Here is a 19,011-nt window from a genome sequence, read left to right on the forward strand (position 1 = left end):
CATGTAGAATTTTGATTTGAGATCCAAGTTTTATTGAAATCACAAAGTAGTAGTGGATATTCAATGTTTTTTTTTATTTATTTTTTTTGATTGATCACAAAGAGATGGAAAAATGTGATCTGTCTGTAAAGCACATTTTAGTTGTCAATGTATTGGTTATTTCGATTTTAGGATTCTGGTGGCCAGGCAGACTCGTGGGAGGTACATGGATGACTTTCTAGCAATGACTTGTGATTGTGCATTGCCGGGGGATGGAAAGTAGCTGACATTGACAGAAAATTGGAAAACGTAGGACCAGCTTGGGTGATGCCCATTAGTAGCTCTCTTAAGCCACGTCAGACAGGTGGTAAAATGGGTGGTTTGGATGCGTTTTTACTGCCCCTTGATCACCCAGCGAACAAGCCCAAAGCTTTTTTGGTCAGACTTCTCTTGGGGGTCACAGGAGTGCACTTAATTGTGCTCTATGGTGACCCAGAATCGGCCAACAGTCAGCTAATGCTGGTCAGGTTCTCCCCCCTCCCATGGGGTCTCCCTTCAGGTGAGCACCACCTAGTACTTGAGAAGGCCTTGCTTTGGCAGGTCTCCTAAATAAAGCGGTCTGCCTGGCCTCGGCTGGGTGGACCAAGAGTACCCTAGTAGGAGCCTTGCACCTAGGACAGTGCCGGGACAAGGTCATCCAGTGCCCAGGGCAAAAATGCCAAAAGGTGCCCCCTTCCCCCGTTCATGATGTGCAAGCTTAAAGGGTCGTACACCCAGTAAACCGTTGCACCCAGGGCAACCGTAACTCCCGCCCACCCCTTGTCCCGGCCCTGACCTAGGGGGATCAGGACCGGGATCCTTTCTCTTCGGGGGTCCATGTGCACACCCTGTGCCCATTTTGTGTGCTCACTTTGCACCTGGTGTTCGGTATCGAGTGTGGTCACTGCACTACAGAGCTTTTAAAAAAAATCAACTTAAATCAGCTGAAAACATTCCAAGCGCATCAAAACAAAAGATGTTCAAGGTCTCACAGTACATTTTTTTTTTTAGTACTCACCGATACCAAATATAAATACCTACCAACATCTGTTCTGTTTACATTTCAGCTGTCAGTAATGGTACAAAGCACTGAAAAGTTATATACAATTGAAATATTTTTATTTTATTTTTGTTGGGGCTTTTTTTTCTTTTAGGGCTTTTTTTTTTATGTGAAACGTGTAAATATATTACGAACAAAGCCAAGGAAAAAAAAAAAAGTTTTAGCTATTAATAGTTTAGAAAATAGAAGTGAAAAAAAAAAAAAAAGCAGGAAAATAATAATTAAATGGAGAAGGAAAAATAGGAGTTAATTAAGGCTGATTAGATTCAATTAAAGGCTAATAAGGGGTAAAACAAAGGAACATTTAATGAAAAAAAGAAAAACAAAAAAAAACTGCTTTTTTTTTTACTTGACAGGTTGCTTTAAACTGACTTCATCTGCAGATTGAAGTTCATTCCTTTGATCTGTGGATGAATAAACAGAAAGATACAAAAAGTAACAATGTTTCTTTTTATCTTTACATTTCATTGCTACGCAATGTTGTTGATAAACATTTCCCATTTGCTTTTTATTTTTTAATTTTTTTTAATGACAGCTCCATTTGCCGGTGACCTATCATGTCCCCCATTGGATAGTGTCCGTTGTGTACTGCGCATGCTCAGTACACAGGACACCCACGTTCCGAAAATAGCCGAAGATGAACGGCGCCTGCGCCGTGAGTCCAGGTTCTAGTCCCACCATCCAAGTGGACATAGAGTTAGAATAAAAAGAGCAGAGCGCAGCGAGGCCATCCCCGAAGCATGGCAAGCAAAGAAAGCACGCGAGGGGCCCTCTAATATGTGCAGCCCTATGCCCACTTGGATGGTGGGGCTTGCACCTCGAATCACGGCGCAAGCGCTACGACCTGCGCAGTATGGGGCAGACACTTCTAGATGATTAAACTGAAAGGCTTTACGAGAGAACCGCACGTCTCTGTGAGCACCTGAAGTCCAGACACTTTCTGCAGCATTCACGCCTTCATTCCTCATATGGCGAGCACCACTGATGGACTATAGACCTATTTGGAGAGCCAAACTACGCTCATTCATCAAGATGTCTGGAGTAATAATCCCACATCCAGCAATAAATAAAAAAATAAATAAATGTTCCTCTCTCTTCACTTTGTTGGCCAAAATCTGATCTTGCACTAACCATACCTCAGAAAGGAACTCTCAAGCTGGAATTGAAGGCGCCTGCGTTGCTCCATGATGACAGTTTTGAAGCTTTTTCCCAAATTGCATTTACGGCTTACGTGGTAAAAGACTGGAGTCCATTAAAGTCAGGCTATATAGCTTCTCCGGTGTAGCCATCTTACATTCGTTATAATTGATCTTGAGGCGTAGAGGACATAAAGAATCGCTGAAGCTGCCGGTCAATTTTGCCTCGTAAAGTGCAAAGAAACAAAAAAAAAAAATGGAAAGGAAATCCTTATTTGCTATAAAACGTTGATGAAATTTTTTTGTTTTTCATTAAGCTGAATTGTAGGCAGATATAAAGGAATACAAATGAATAGAGATCTGTACTCAATAATACTTAAAGTGGAGGGCCACCCCGAAAAACAAAAGTACATAAAAAATTTGCAAAAAAATCTGAAACAAAAAATGAAATTATTTTTTTTTTAAACTTACCAGAAATGCCTGTTGCTAGGCATATCATCCTAATCTGCCTCTTCCTCCTCCGCAGTGGTGTTCTGTCTTCTCTCCTCCGTGCGGCGTCTTCTGGGTAATGGGTCGCGCTGTGTTCTGGGAACTGTGTGTCCAAGAACACAGCGCGCCCCATTCACAAAGCGCTGCGCGACTCGTGCATGCGCAGTAGGAAACGGAGAGTGAAGCCGCAAGGCTCCACTGCCTGTTTCCCTTAGATAGAATGGCGGCGCAGGGACCCGAGAGCCGAGGGACAGGTCAGCCTCAGGCGGCCGACATCGTGGGCACCCTGGACAGGTAAGTGTGCTTATTAAAAGTCAGCAGCTACAGTGTTTGCAACTGCTGACTTTTAAAAAAATTTTTTTAAAGCTGGCTCTTTAATAAATGTTGTTTTATTTCAGTACAAGCACTGTAATGCTGCGTACACAAGGTCGGATTTTCCGACGAAAAAAGTTCTATGGGAGCTTTTTGTTGGAAATTCTGACCGTGTGTAGTCTCCATCGGAGATTCAGATGGAAAATGTTCGATGGGAGCTTGTCGGAATTTCTGACCGTGTGTAGTCTCCATCGAAAATTCAGATGGAAAAAGTTTGATGGGAGCTTGTTGTCGGAATTTCTGACCATGTGTGGGCTCCATCGGACATTTTCCATCTGAATTCCCGACACACAAAATTTGAGATCTGGATCTCAAATTTTCCGCCAACAAAATCCGGTGTTGGAAATTCCGAACCTGCATAGACAAAACCGACGCACAAAGTTCTACGCATGCTCGGAATCAAGCAGAAGAGCCAAACTGCCTATTGAACCGCGTTCTTGACGTTCGGAATTTCCGACAACATTTCCGACAACATTGTGTGACCGTGTGTATGCAAGACAAGTTTGAACCAACATCTGTGGGAAAAAAATACCATGGATTTTGTTGTCGGAATGTCCGATCGCGTGTACGCGGTTTGATATCAAACTCTTATGCCGTGTACACACGGTCGGACTTTCCGGCACAAAATGTCAGACGGAACCATTCCATCGGATATTCCGATCGTGTGTGGGCTTCATCTGACTTTTTATTTCGAAAATTTTGACAGACCTAGAAATAGAACATGTTTTAAATCTTTCCGACTGAATCATTTCCTATCGGGAAAACCGTTCGTCTGTATGCTGTTCTGACAGACCAAACGATGCAAGGGCAGCTATTGGCTACTGACTATTGAACTTTCTTTTTCTAGTCCCATCGTACGTCATCACGTTCTAAGCGATCGGATTTTGGTGGGATCATGTGTAGGCAAGTCCATTCAGCAGAACTCTGTCGGAAAGACCATTAGGCCGCGTACACACGGGCGGACTGTTCGCCAAACTTTGTCCGCTGAACAGTGTTTCAGCGGACAGTCCGCTCGTGTGTGGGCTTCAGCGGACAGTCTGACGAACAAAGTTTTTCGGAATTTCCGTAAAACTGTCCGCTGAAACTTGGTTTGAGCGGACAGTCCGCTCGTGTGTAGGCTTGTTCGTCAAACTAAGTCTCGCGCATGCTCAGAAAGAATTTACACGCCGAAGGTTGCATTGCAGTGTATAGGACGTCGTTTTTCTAGTCCCGTCGTACGTGCCGTTCACGTCATCGCGCACGGTTTCAGCGGACTGTTCGTTCATCGTGTGTGGTCAAGTCCGCTCATGCTAATTTTGAGCGGACTGTTTGTCAAACTGTTTGACGAACAAGGTTGGGCGAACAGTCCGCGCATGTGTACGCGGCCTTAGAGTTTATTCTGATGGAAAAACTAGTCGTGTGTACACGGCATTACAGACCCTATACGGCATAGCTCAGGCTGGGAGAGGTAGACACAGCAAAAGGAGCCAATCATTTTCACTGAAGCACAAGAAGCATGTGAAAGTAGCAGAGAGAAAAGCTTATCAGTTTGCTGCTTCTTCTTTCACTGTCCAGTCACGGGCTGGGGGCGGGACAAGACCTGTATCTGTCTGCCACATACCTGGTAGGATACTGAATTGAAGAGGTTGGCCTCTCTTGTATCTCCAGCCCAGGCCCCGCCGAAGGGGGAACAGAGATGGTGGTGAGGGACAGGAAGAACACAAGTGCCGACAGATGTTGATAGCAGAACTTGCAGCAGGAGATGCAGGCTTGAGAAGTCAGGCAGGACCAGGGCCGGGACAAGGGGTGGGCAGGAGAGACGACTGCCCCAGGCACTGTGATATCATGTGATTTGGGAGGTGCCATAAGGAGATTCTAGGGGAGGGGATTTATGTTGGAAGGGGAAATTTGGGGGATAAGTATTGTTCTAGGAAAGGAAATTTTTTTGGGGGGGTGCTAAGAGTGGTGATTTAGAGGGATTTGTGTTGGGAGAGGGGATGGGTGAAGAAGATCGGTACTAGGAGGGGGGATTTGGGGGGGGGGGGAATTTGTGTGCTGGGAGGGGGCATTTGAAGTGGGGGGAAGGCAATTTATACTACATTTTAGGGGTAGAGGATTTGTGCTAGGAGGGGTGAGTTGTTTTGGGGGGGGCATATGAGCTGGGGAGATTTGGGGAAGGTAAAGACCTATGCTGAGAGGGGGGCTTTCAGCAGTGGGCTGTATTTGCTGACACATGATGCTCATACATCTTGGGAGAGGGGGGGGTCGCAATTTGGCATGTTCGCCCTGGGCTCTAGATGACCCTGATGGGCAGGACATCAGGTCAGGAGCAGATTTGATACACGCTGGACCAGTCGAGATTCAAGGGGCACTCCGCATGAACTGCAGGTTCCGGAAGCCTGGCTTGTTGAAGTTCTTAGCAGGCTTTAGGCAGGAGCACAGTGCGATTACTGGAGTGGTTATGAAGGACAGCCGAAGCAGACATTCAGAAGTGTCTGCCGGTTGGTCCACTGGTACTTACGCCATCTAGGTCGGCGGGCATCTGAGGAGCAGCGGTGGGGATTGGGCATCCATGGAACGGCGGCGGGGATTGGGCATCCAGGCATCAGCCAGCCAAGCCTGGAAATGTACATGTTCGTTAAAAAACTACATTACTCTACACTAGAGGGTAACATATATATATATATATATATATATATATATATATATATATATATATATATATATATATATATATATATATATATATATATATATATATATGTAGCACTGACCCCCAAAGGAGCTGCTGATTTTATTGGGCTTACCGTTACCTTCTTGACCTCTTCTCTATCTAGGGTTTCCCGAGGTAGATGCAGAAAACTGACACTGGATCTCCTTTTAGGTTGTTTATTTAGAAGATAAAACAGTCTCTTAAAGCGGGAGTCCGCCGGGACTCCGCGTTTTTTTTTTTTTTTTAAAAGCCAGCAGCTACAAATACTGCAGCTGCTGACTTTTAAAATAGTGACACTTACCTGTCCAGCGCGCCCGCGATGTCGGCACCCGAAGCCGATCTCTAGATTGTCACTCGGGTGCTGCCGCCGCCATCTTGGGTATGGGAATCAGGAAATGGAGCCTTTCGGCTTCATTTCCCGGTTCCCTACTGCGCATGCGCGAGTCGCGCTGCGCAATAAGGACGGTCCCCGCTGCCTCTGTGTGTTTCCCAGCAGGCAGCGGGGCACTTGCGGAAGGGGGCGGGCACTTGCAGAAAGGGGCGTAATCTACGCCCCTTTCCGCAGAGAGCTATCCCGGAAGTGGGTGCAGAATACCTGTACTGTACAGGTAACTGCACCCCCCTCCCCCCTGAAAGGTGCCAATTATGGCGCCGGAGGGGGGGAGGATTCCGATGAGCGGAAGGTCCATTTTAGGGTGGACCTCCGCTTTAATAAAGTTCAGGTACTTTTGGACTGCAAAAATAGAAAGTCTCTTATAGAAGAAATCCAGAGATTAACCGTTTCACAGCTGGATTCTCACAACCTCTGGATAGATCTCCTCTCACTAGGCCTAGCAGCCGGTAGGGTGTTAAGTAAAGCAAAGTCTCTGCCACAGACTTGGATATGAATTTCTTGAGAAAAGTCTCTGCCACAGACTTGGATATGAATTACTTGAGCGTAACCGAGGGACATAGACACATTTCCAAAACTATCATACGGTACCAGTATCTCTCAGCCGGTCCGGCGACACCTTAAGATTGTAAGTCCATGAAGTGTCCTTCAACTGAGCCTCAGGGCCCCTTCAGAGAAGCCAGCCTTGTCCATGGCTTCCTCCTCAAGAGTCCTCCCCTGGATGCTTCTCCAGTTGCTGGACCTCTCCTTAGATGAGACGGCACCGGACCACCTTTGAAACCTCAGGCCTTGACATCCTCAGGCCTGTCCCTGTAGTTACTTCGCCTCTGGCTATCCAGCCCCGAGACTGGGAGTTGCATGGATCCGCACCCCAGGCCAGGAGGACCATGGGGGCTGGTCAGGAGGACCAAGAAGACAGAAAATATCTTCTGGACCGAACCCCCGAAGCACGTGATCTCAGTACCTTAAATACTATTTCCCAGAGTGCACAGCGGGAGAACACTCCCACTGGGCTGGTTTCCGAGAACCGTGGCACTCAATACACCCAACTAGACTGCATTCTATCCACTTACTGGTGGCAACAGCGACACCTGTGGTCAAGGAGAACTCAGTGCAATCCAGCCAGACTGGTACTGAAACCATAATTTAGCAAAATTAACCCTAAAACCCAACTGTGGTTTCAGGTATATCAATTTTCAAAACATACAGCGCATGCTCGTCGCTACATATAGATATACTTATACACACACATTATATATATATATATATATATATATATATGTATATATATGTATATATATATATATATATATATATATATATATATATATATAAATATATATATATATATATTCTTAAGCCCCCATACCATGATACCATGTAGCTCTTCCGTAATTCTTTTTTTTTTGGCCTCTCTCGTGAACTTAGCATGGCAGCCTCAGTCCGTCAGCTGTCAGCAGATCACGATTATTAAAATTTCTGATGGGCAATAACGGAGTCCGGTTTTATTTTTAGAGGCTTTAAAAAGAAAAAGCAGAGGGATAGTGTTGATGGACTTAAAACACCCCCTGCCTGGTCCGTGACATTTCAGGATATTAAATAGTTGCAACCGAAGCTGATATATTTGTAGTATTTACAACCAGAGCCCAGCGGAAATAAACTTCACCGTGTGAACATGCCGAGGATTGATTTCATTAAATTAGGCCATCAATGTCTAGGTCGGGGGGCCCACTGGAAGGGACGTTAGGAACGAATCAGCGGCGCCTTATTAGCTGTATTTATATTAAATTTCGACAAGCTGTAAATTATACAAGAGACAAGGCGCCCCCTCCCCACCTCTTTTTTTTTTTTTTTTTGAGTTGGGCAAGAATTGAATTTTGTTCAATAGAGTCTCATAAAACTGAGCTGGAGCGTGGCCTACCCAGAGCGACAGCGCTCGAAAACGCTAAAACTTGATGTATGCCTTTAATTGTATTGTCTTTATGAAAATGCGACTGTTGATGCACGCCTTTTATTGTCCAAGTTTAATTGCACCGAGATTAATTTTACGTTGTTCTTCCCTTTTCTCCCTTCACAGAGGGCGACGAGACAGGCGTGATGGATAGCTTGCTGGAAGCCCTGCAGTCAGGCGCAGCGTTCAGGGATCGCAGGAAGCGGACTCCGAAAGCGAACGGTGAGTGAGGCCCTCCTGACGCGCCTCCGTGCGTGATTCCTCCTGAATGTCGTTTAAGCAGCGTGGCTGCGCTCTGCCTCTCTTGTCTTGTGTGCGAGGGACCCAGCGGGTTGCCCGTGCGCCATCACACAATGCTGCTCGTTGACGGCGCTCTGTGCTGTGTAATATTAAAAGCCTTGTTTGGTTGTTCTTAATGCTACATTTAAATGCAAAATGCAGGCTTTTATTTCTTTCCTTTTTTTTTTTTTCTTTTCAAATGAGTTTGTTGGCTTCTGTTTAAAGGAAACCGGTCATGAGAAAAATATTGGGTCTGCAATTACTGAGCTCTCCTCCCGAAAAATGCTAGTTGTCTGGTGGTGAAGCAAATGTAGATGAGATGCTGGCTCCAGTTCAATGATTCACCAAGCCAAGCAACTAGCTTTTTTAGAAGGAGTTCAAGTAGAACTATAGGCAAAACTTGGGTAGAGTAATGCCCCATACACATGGTCGGAAATTCAGACGGAAAAAGTCAGATCAGATTATGTTGTAGGAAAATCCGATCGTGTGTTGGAATTTCTGACTGAAAAAGTTTGAGAGCTGGATCTAAAATTTTCCGACAATAAAATCTGATCGGAACTTTTTCCGATCGTGCATAGCGAAATTCGACGCACAAAGTGCCACGCATGCTCTTAAAAAATTTGGAGACGAAAGCTATTGGTTACTGGCCTCTGCATAATCCCGTCATACGTTTTGTACGTCACCTCGTTCTGAACGATCGGATTTTCCGATAACTTTGTGCGACCGTGTGTATGCAACATGAGTTTTGGACAAAATCCGTTGGAAAAAATCAGACGGATTTTGTGGCTGGAATGCCTGACCATGTGTACGGGGCATTTGGGAGAGTTATAACCAAGGGCGGATCTGGACTGTCTGATTTGGGGGTGCAGTAAAAAAATCAGGGGAAATACCATCAACACACTTTAAAGATCCCCTTCACATTAGCGTCCCACATCTGAACAGAACCATCTGCCCCCCTCCCCCCGCCTTTACAATTAGTCCTATCATCAAATCTTCATTGTGTATGCTTAAACATTACTCATAAGTTCACGGGTGAGTTAGAAAGATACAAAGTAACATTGCTCATTTTGTATCTTCTCTGTTTCATTCATCTACAGATCAAAGTGGTGCGCTTCTATTTCCCCCTAGAAATCAGAGTTCCCCTTTACATTATAATACCCCCTACACATTGGAGTCCCCCTTCCCATCAGAGTCCCACATCTGAAGAGAACCATCTGCCCCCCCCCCCCCCTTTACAATTAGTCCTACTTTCAAATTTTCATTGTGGATGCTTAAACATTACTCATAAGTTCACAGGCGAGTTAGAAAGATACAAAGTAACATTGCACATTTTGTACCTTCTCTGTTTCATTCATCTACAGATCAAAGTGATGAGCTTCTATTTCACCCTTCACATCAGAGTCCCCTTATCACATCGAAGTCCCCCTTTACATTATAATACCCCCTACACATTGGAGTCCCCCTTCACATCAGAGTCCCACATCCGAACAGAATCATCTGCCCCCACATAGTTCTACCTTCAAATCTTCAACGTGGATGCTTAAAGTGTGGAGCTCCACCCAAAAGGGGAGGCTGTGCCTATATCACTCCTCCCCCTCTGCTGCCGCATTTGGCACCTTTTTGGTGAAGGGGGGGAGCGAGTACCTGGTTTTAACAGGTACTCACTCTCACTTCCGGCTGAGTGTGTTGCGGAAAACTCAGCCCGAAGTTCGGCCCCCCGTTCCTCCTTCTCCTACGGCTGGGCCATTCACAAAGCACAGCGCACTTCGTGCATGTGCAGTAGGGAACCGGCTGTGAAGCCCTAAGGCTTCAATGCTGGTTCCCCTTAGCAGAGATGGTGGCAGCAGCACCCGAGAGATGATTGAAAAATCGGCTCAGGTGAGGACACCATTGGATTTGTGGACCGGACGTGTCCTAATATTGAAAGTCAGCAACTAAGTCAGAGTCCCCCTTCACATTAGAATACCCCTACACATTGGAGTCTCCTTTCACATCAGAGTCCTACATCACAACAGAACCATCTGCCCCCCCCCCCCTTCACTAATAGCCCTACCATCAAATCTTCAACGTGGATGCTAAATCATTGCTCATAGGTTCACAGGTGAGATGTATTCTCTCTTGAGAAGAGGAGATTAAGGGGGGATATGAACAACATGTACAAATACATAATTGGTCCAGATAGTGATCTATTCACTTTAAGGTCATCACAGAGGACAAGGGGGCACTCTTTACGTCTAGTCTCTAGAGGAAAAAAGATTTAATCTCCAAATACAGAAAGGTTTCTTCACAGTAAGAGCTGTGAAAATGTGGAATAGACTCCCTGCAGAAGTGGTTCTGGCAAGTTCAGTAGATTGCTTTAAAAAAGGCCTGGATTCTTTCCTAAATCTACATAATATAAATGGGTACTGACATTTATAGGTAAAGTTGATACATCTGTCCTTCACATCCCACATCACATCAGATCCCTCAGCCCCCCCCCCCCCTTCACAATTATTCCATGCTGACTCTGCATTACCGAGACTGAGCAATGCCCCCCCCCCCAACCCCTCACCAATGTCACTGGTCCTGGGGGGCATGTATGAAATCTGGGGGGCTCTGTCCACCCCTGCACCCCTGCACCCCTCTAGATCCAACCCCTTGGTTATAACTCCTGTGTTATTGTTTTTTTGCCATCTGTATCCCACTGGGGAGATTTTCCTTTGCTTCCTGTCCCATAGCTAAGAAAGGAAATCAGAGGAAATTCCTGCAAATTAAGGGGACCCCCAGGTCACCTGAACTAATGTCCCAGTTGGAAGATGTCCCCTTTATTACTTTTCTTGGGCCAACTCAATATTTGGGATTTTCATTTACTTTCATTTGCAATGATAATGAATGGTAAACAGAACAAATAGAGAGGGTGAAGCTTCCTAACGGGAGCACAGCCGGCAATATAAAAAAAAATATATATAGGTGTTCAAATCCCTCTCCATCCATCCAAAAGTTTAAAAAAAAGTTTTGGCTTTAGTTAGACTTTCAGCAATGGCAGCCCCTGTGTTTTTTTATTTTTTTCGCATTCCATTCACTTTGTGAACTTTTGTCAAGAACTGTTTTTTAAAACCCGTAATCTCTGGTTTTTGGATGGTTGCTGGCGAGTCAAATCACATGCCAGAGCTTTTAAACTCTCGGACAATCAGATGGCGAGTTATTGCCTGTATTCCCCCTTTATTTTACTCCACAGGAAAATCTATTAAAGGAACTGTATGGCTTTGTAATGACTTTGACATTCGGTGAAGCTAAGAAGTATCACAGCTCCGACCAATGTCGACAGCCATTACAAAGCCACATGGCTCTTTTAATGGACACTAGTGGAGTAAAATACTAGCTAGGGTTTAGACTTAAATTGGGATAACCCAACAGTGGAGTCTCCAAAGGCATGAGAAGCTGGTTAGTGATTTGACTTATCTAAAGATCTCAGCATCTCAGTTTTGTGTGGAGTTGTTTCGTTAAAGAGATGTTGCCTCCTCTTTGCCTATTCAGGGAGATATAGGAGCTGTTTAAAGCCTACCTTGATAATTTTTCACTCGCTTTCAACTTTTTTCATGGCTGCCATCACAAAAATATCTGTTGTGAGTTGATGTTGGAGCATTTGTCTGTTCGGTACAAGCACTGCATGGTGTAATTAGGTCTTATGTCCACCAATGCTTAAAACACCATGTATTTGGGATGGCAGCCACAGATGATGGAGCAGCATAGTAGGCTGCAAAATGAGTATGAGGCATGGGCCTTAAACAGACCCTAATTGGGCAAGGTGACTGGGTCTCTTTAGGTATTGTACTGCATAATGTAAGCTTTTATTTCAAGATTGCTCCCTGTAAACTAGTAGCAAGGGGTACTTGAATTTACTGATCCCAATGACACCTACAAATATGAGCTGCTTAATCAAGGACCCTTCTGCCTGATGACCAGTCAGGACACCCTACTGCCCTTGACGATGTACCACATACCTAGCAATCTAATGCCGCGTACACACGAGCGGACTGTCTGATGGACTTGGTCCGCTGAAACGTGCTTCAGCGGACAGTCCGCTCGTGTGTGGGCTTCAGCGGACTTTTTCAGCGGACAGTCTGGTGGACTAAGTCTTTCGGAATTTCCGTAATATTGTCCGTCCAACTTTGGTTTCAGCGGACAGTCCGCTCGTGAGTAGGCAAGTTGGACGGACTAAGTATGGCGCATGCTCAGAAAGGATTTACACGGCCGAAGGTTGCATTGCAGTGTATTGGACGTCGTATATCTAGTCCCGTCGTACGTGCTGTACACGTCATCGCGCAAGCTTTCAGCGGACTGTCTGTTCATCGTGTGTGGTCAAGTCCGTTCATTCAAAAGTAGGACGGACTGTCTGTCGGATTGTCTGACGGACTTAGTTGGCCAGACAGTCCGCCCGTGTGTATGCAGCCTAAGGCACCCGCTGTATAGTTTGATTGGCTAATAACCTACCATATGAACGCCCCAGGGAAACAAAACTCTGCAATATTTGGATGTCCACTTAAGTTTTTAATTAGCGTGTGATGTCATCAAAATGGGTGGGTGTCTCAGATGGTCTTTAGGCAGATGGACTCTTGACAACTGATCTCATTTTCTGTGAAGTTAAGCAAGTATAATGTTCATAAGAATGATGCACACGATGATCTGTGGTGGTCAAAACTTTTATTAGAAGCTGGTTGGTGCCTCGAGCCCTTCTCAAAATTTTTGTAAAATTGTGCAGCATGTGGATGTTCACTTCAGTTTTCAATTAGCTTGTGATGTCATCAAGATGGATGGGTGTCTCAAAAGGTTTTAATACAAATGGGCACTTGACAGCCAACCTAAATTTCTGTGAAGATAAGCATGTATAACATATTCAAAAGAATAAAGCAAACAGTGGTCCACTGAGGTCAAAAGTTGTATTAGAAGCTGGTTGGTAAATTGATTTATTGATGCTCATCCCAAATTCTCAGCAAAAATTTGCATTATATGGATGCACACGTCTGTTTTTAATTAGCTTGTGGTGTCATCAAGATGGGTGTCTGTCTCAGCTTTCATACAGATTGGCTCTAGATAACCAACCTTATTTTCTGTGAACATAAAATTCATGAGGAAGGTATAATGTTCTTAAGGATAAAGCTAATGATGGTCCATTATGGTCAAAACATAATTAGAAACTGGTTGGTGATTTGACTTTTTAGTGCCCGTCTCAAAATTCCAGCAAAACTGTGCAACATGTGGATATATATACGCTTCAGTTTTTGATTAGCTTGTGATGTCATCAAGATGAGTAGGCTGTCATAGATGGGCTCTTGACAACCAACCTAATTTTTTTGTGAAGATAAGCAGATATATAACATAGCAATCATAAGAATAAAACAAATGGTGATTTATTTTGGTCAAAAGTTTTATTAGAAATGGGTTGATGAATTGAGTTATTGGTGTCCATCCCAAAAATTTCAGCAAAACTGTGCAACATGTTGATGTACGTTTCAATTTTTGATCAGCTTCTAATGTCATCATAATGGGCAGACTGTCATTGATGATCTTCATGCAGATGCACTCTGACAGCCAATCTAATTGTCTGTGAAGACAAGCAGGTATAGAAAATCAAAGAATAAAAAAGCACAAATGGTCCACTGTTGTCAACATTTTTATTAAAAGCTGGTTGGCAATCTGAGTTATAAATGTCCATCCTGAAAATTTCAACAAAACTGGGCAAGCTGTTGATGCACACTTCAGTTTTGGTTAGCTTGTGATGTCATCAAGATTAGCAGGCTGTCATTGATGGTCTTCATGCAGCTCTTCTTGACAACCAACCTAATTTTCTGTGGGTAAGCAGGTAGAATGTTCATAAGAGCAAGGAAAATGGTGGTCCACTGTGGACAAGTGCTGCTTGTGATTGGTGACTTGACTTATCAGTGCCCAGACCAAGCAGATGTTAGTCCCTTGTGGTCAAAACTTTAATTATTAGAAACTGGTTGATTTGACTTATTGGTGTCCAGACCAACAATTTCAGCAAAACTATGCAAAATGTTGATGTACACTTCAGTTTTTGATTAGCTTCTAATTTCATTAAGATGTCTGTCATAGATGATCTTCATGCAGATGAACTCTTGACAACTGACCTAATTTTCTGTGAAGATAAGCAAGTATTACGTTCATAATAATAAAGCAATGATGGTCCATTGTGGTCAAAATGTGTATTAGAGGCTGGTTGATGATCTGACCTGTTGATGCCCATCCTGACAATTTCAGCAAAACAGGGCAACCTGTTGATGTACACTTCAATTTTGGTTAGCTTGTGGTGTCATCAAGATGGGCAGGTTGTCATTGATGTCTTCATGCAGATAGGCTCTTGACAACCTACCTAATTTTCTATGGGTAAGCAGATACAATGTTCATAAGAGTAAGGCAAATGGTGGTCCACTGTGGACCAGTGCTGCTTGTGATTGTTCACAGATGGTGACATGGCTTATTGGTGCCCATACCAAGCAAATGCTAGTCCCTTGAGTCAAAACTTATATTAGAAACTGCTTGATGATTTTGACTTCTTATTGTCCAGCCCAAACATTTCAGCAAAACTGTGCAAAATGTTAAGGTACACTTCAATTTTTAAATAGCTTGTATTGTCATTAAGATGTCTGTTATAGATGATCTTCATGCAAATGAGCTCTTGACAACTGACCTAATTTTGTGTCAAGACAGGCAGGTATTATGTTCATAAGAATAAAGCAATGATGGTCCATTGTGGTCAAAATGTTTATTAGAGGCTGGTTTTGATCTCACTTGTTAATGCACATCCTGACAATTTCAGCAAAACTGGGCAACCTGTTGATGTTGATGGACAGGTTGTCATTGATGGCCTTCATGCTGATGGGCTCTTGACAACCAACCTCATTTTCTGTGGGTAAATGGGTATAATGTTCATAAGTGTAAAGCAAGGGTCTCAAACTGGTGGCCCTCCAGCTGTTGCGAATCTACAAGTCCCATGAGGCATTGCAAGGCTGACAGTTACAAGCATGACTCCCACAGGCAGGGGCATGATGGGACTTGTAGTTTTGCAACAGCTGGAGTGCCAGTTTGAGACCCCTGGTGTAAAGCAAATTATAGTTCATTGAAGACCATTGCTGCTTGTGATTATCCACAGATGGCGACTTGGCTTATCGATGCCCATACCAAGCACATGGTAGTCCTATGTGGACCAATGCTGCTTGTGATTGTCCACAGCTAGTTGGTGACGACTTATCGGTGATCATACCAAGCTAATGCTAGTCCATTGTGAACCAGTGCTGGTTGTAATTGTCCACAACTATTTGGTGACTTGACTTATTGGTGATCATACCAAGCAAATATTAGTCCATTGTGGTCAAAACTTTATTCCAGTACTTTTTTAAGACAATTTTGCTAGAAATATTATACGTGTGGCTTTAATTTCTGTTAAATGTTTTAGCATCCTGTTAAACATTTTGTGGTTCTGTTTATGCATATTGAAAAAAACATTGACCATTCCTTGTCTGCTCGTGCTCATTGGGCGTAGCCATGGAACGTCCAGAAAATGACAGCTGACAAACAATTTTAGCCAAGATGTCGTACGTGATGTATGAATTATGAGCTTGCGGTTTTCCATGAGTGAAATCCATCAGTCATCAGTCTCCGGCAAAACACGGTTGGATATTTTGTTGAAGATATTCTTAATGGCCTTGCAATTAAAGGAACGCTTCCATAAGTTGTGATTATCCGGGGTCTTCAATCTATCACTGGGTTACAGTGTTTCCACTCGTCCCCTAGCGTGACGTACGCCATCCTGCAATCTGCATTGATAAGTAGTTATAGCACGGCTAATGTAAAGGAGTCCCCTGGCGCTACGTGAGATGGTATAATTAATGCGCGGTCCACAGCCATCTCTCACAGGTATTGTAATATAGCGTATGTCTTATAGTCACATAGATGACAAGGCAGGGTGAGAGCGGGACTCGGCAATTTATTATAGCTGTTAGCATGCAAATCACATTGCTTAAAGGAAGAATCTGACTTTTTTTTTATTATTTGTAGTCCCCGGCATAATAATACTCTTTTCAAATCATTATTTCCTTTTCTGATGCTGATTGGTGGACTAAATGACATGTTTAAATGTCCTTTTTTTTAAGTTATTTATTTGTGTGCTGCAGATGTTATGAGACGTCATTACTTTCTGTAATGAGACGTCAAGACGGAATTCTGAGCTCATACCAGCCCCTCCCTTCTCGGTTCTTTTTACTGTAGAATATAGTTTACAAGTGAGTAGGGTCGGGTTTTCCTTGAATTGAAACAGTTATCCTATGCTGCTGCAAAGCTAAGTCACTTAAAGCTGAACTCCAAGCAGATATAAAAGTTGCAAAATAATGCAACTCTATAATAAAATGACATCATTGTATATATATATATATATATATATATATATATATTTTTTTTTTTTTCTAAATACAAGCAGTGTAAGTACCCCCATTTGACCGAATATAATTTTTTTTGTAGTCCCTGTACAGCAGGGTTGAAGAGGAAGTAAACCCTGATGGGTTTACTTCCTCTTTGATTCCCTGCAAAGGTAAAGCATAATGGACTACTATGCATCGCATAGTAGTCCATTATGTGTCACTTACCTGACACAGGAGCCAGCGAAGTCACCGCTGTCCGCTGTAGTCCGGAGCATCCATCTTCTCGGTGGGTCTCGCTGCTCCACCGCTGTCATTTGACTAAGCCGCGATGACGTCACTCCCGTGCACAGGAGCCGCCACTTGCGGCATATCGCCGTTGACAGCGGCGCACTCAGTGCGCCTGCGCGCCGCTGTCTACGGCGCATGCGCCGAAGACAGAGGTGCCTGTATTTTGGCAAATATCTCCTAAACCGTGTAGGTTTAGGAGATATTTCTTGGACCTACAGGTAAGCCTTAATCTAGGCTTACCTGTAGGTCAAAGTGGTTTGTAAGGGTTTACAACCACTTTGAGGTGCAAGAGGAAGAAGCAGCACAAGGAACCAATCAGTTCATCAGAAGCATGCTGATAGGAGGTGAAAGCAGTGTAACAGAGATATTAACTCAATAGTCTGCTGTTTCTCCTTGCACAGTTCAATCACAGGCTGGTGGCATGTTCAGGATGATCTGGGCTCAGAGAAAGAGAGTTGAATGATGCTGGTTATCAGGCTGAGGGCATCTAGTGGCAGAAAAGGTTACTGCAAGGGGTATCTTTGAACTTTTTTTTTTAAATCTTTTTCTCATCTTTATATTAAGGATATATATACAATATTATTTTTATTTTATTATTTTTGGTTGGTGTTTTGATTCAAAGACCATTTGAATTCAAGAATCTGTACCCAAGGCAAGCTGTGCAAAAAGGCAAAGGATTAGTTATTGGTATTACCTGTGGTCTCCCTGAAGATGACCGTTTCCACAGTCATCTAGATTGTTCTTTAACATGACAGGGTCACTTCCATGTGCAGTGGGCAGAGCAATTCTTTTTTTTTACTTTTTGGTTAAGTTGGAGTTGGGCTTCAAGGCTGCATTCATAAGGGCACCTGTGTTGTTGAAGTCTCTCTCCAGTCAACTCTGATTGTCCCATCTGGGGGAAACCACCAAAGTAAAAGGTTCCTTACTACTTAAACAATGTATGCAGCCTTAGGGTCAGTGAGGTGCCTTGTCCAATGGACGCATAAGTGTGTACTAATCCAATCCGCCCGTTACACGTTTTTAAGATGGTTGGGTTGAAAACTGAGACCAAACACCTCCTTGTGAACTTAGCCTAACAGTTACACTAATTGCATCTGGAGCAATGTGCTCACTTCTCTCCATAGTATGGCCAGACACACCATGGCACTCCTCCCGTTGACTCTCATTTCATTAGGTTGGAGCCCAAAAGGAGAGTTTTCTACAGATCAAAAGGAATGGGTGGAACATGGGAAGAAAGGAGAAGGGGTAAAAGAAGATTTCAAAATTTGAATAGATAAAAACAACACAGGAAAAAATAACAGGAAGTTAGAGACCATAGTCCTAGAGGATCTGGAGCATCAAAGATGTAGAGGGCCATGTGCCTCGAAGGTACTACCGGTTAAGTGAGCAGGTAAAAAAAAGCAAAAAACGGCCAGTTATTGGCTTGTCAGTGAAATGAGGACATCAGGGCGTCTTTTTTTTTCAAATTGGGTAGGGCTAGATCAATAAATGCTTGCCATTTGGTTAAGAAACCATGAGGGGAGATGGAGTGAAATAGATCCATGTAAAAATTATCTCTATAAAATAGGGTTTTCGGCTCATGCTTGATGTCTGAGATAGTCGGCACAATGGGTGAGGTCCATTTTTTTAAGTATGGCTCTACGTACGACCAACAGGTAGGTGTGTATCCATTGCAAACAGAGAGAGCGTCTTTGAAAATGGCTTGGAGCAGGCTGGGTTGGCGAGTTATAGCTCAATATCATTTATAGAGGATCTTTTGGGCGGTGCATTGGGTGACCCCAAAGATGAAATTTATCATCTGATCTCAGAAATTAGATATGCGTTGGTATGACCAGAAATTGCTTTGTATGTTTTTAGAAATTAGCTAATTTGCAAATTATCAGCCTTTGAAGCATAAGAAGCAAAGCTATAATATTTGGGA

At 43.6% G+C, this 19,011-nt stretch overlaps 1 protein-coding gene across 3 annotated transcripts in view; it reads left to right on the forward strand.

Moving 5' to 3' along the window:
- DIAPH2 (diaphanous related formin 2) overlaps positions 1-19,011 on the forward strand; it is a 1,637,420-nt gene that overhangs the window by 1,343,246 nt on the left and 275,163 nt on the right. For all 3 annotated transcript variants that reach the window (XM_077484914.1, XM_077484903.1, XM_077484922.1), the window contains one exon: positions 8,236-8,331. In XM_077484914.1, the coding sequence (XP_077341040.1) occupies positions 8,236-8,331 (96 nt within the window). The remainder of the gene's footprint in view (positions 1-8,235; positions 8,332-19,011) is intronic.

Source organism: Lithobates pipiens, unplaced genomic scaffold (genome assembly GCF_037356315.1).
Source record: "Lithobates pipiens isolate NorthernLeopardFrog02 unplaced genomic scaffold, aLitPip1_a1.2 Scaffold_1, whole genome shotgun sequence".
NCBI lineage: Eukaryota > Metazoa > Chordata > Amphibia > Anura > Ranidae > Lithobates > Lithobates pipiens.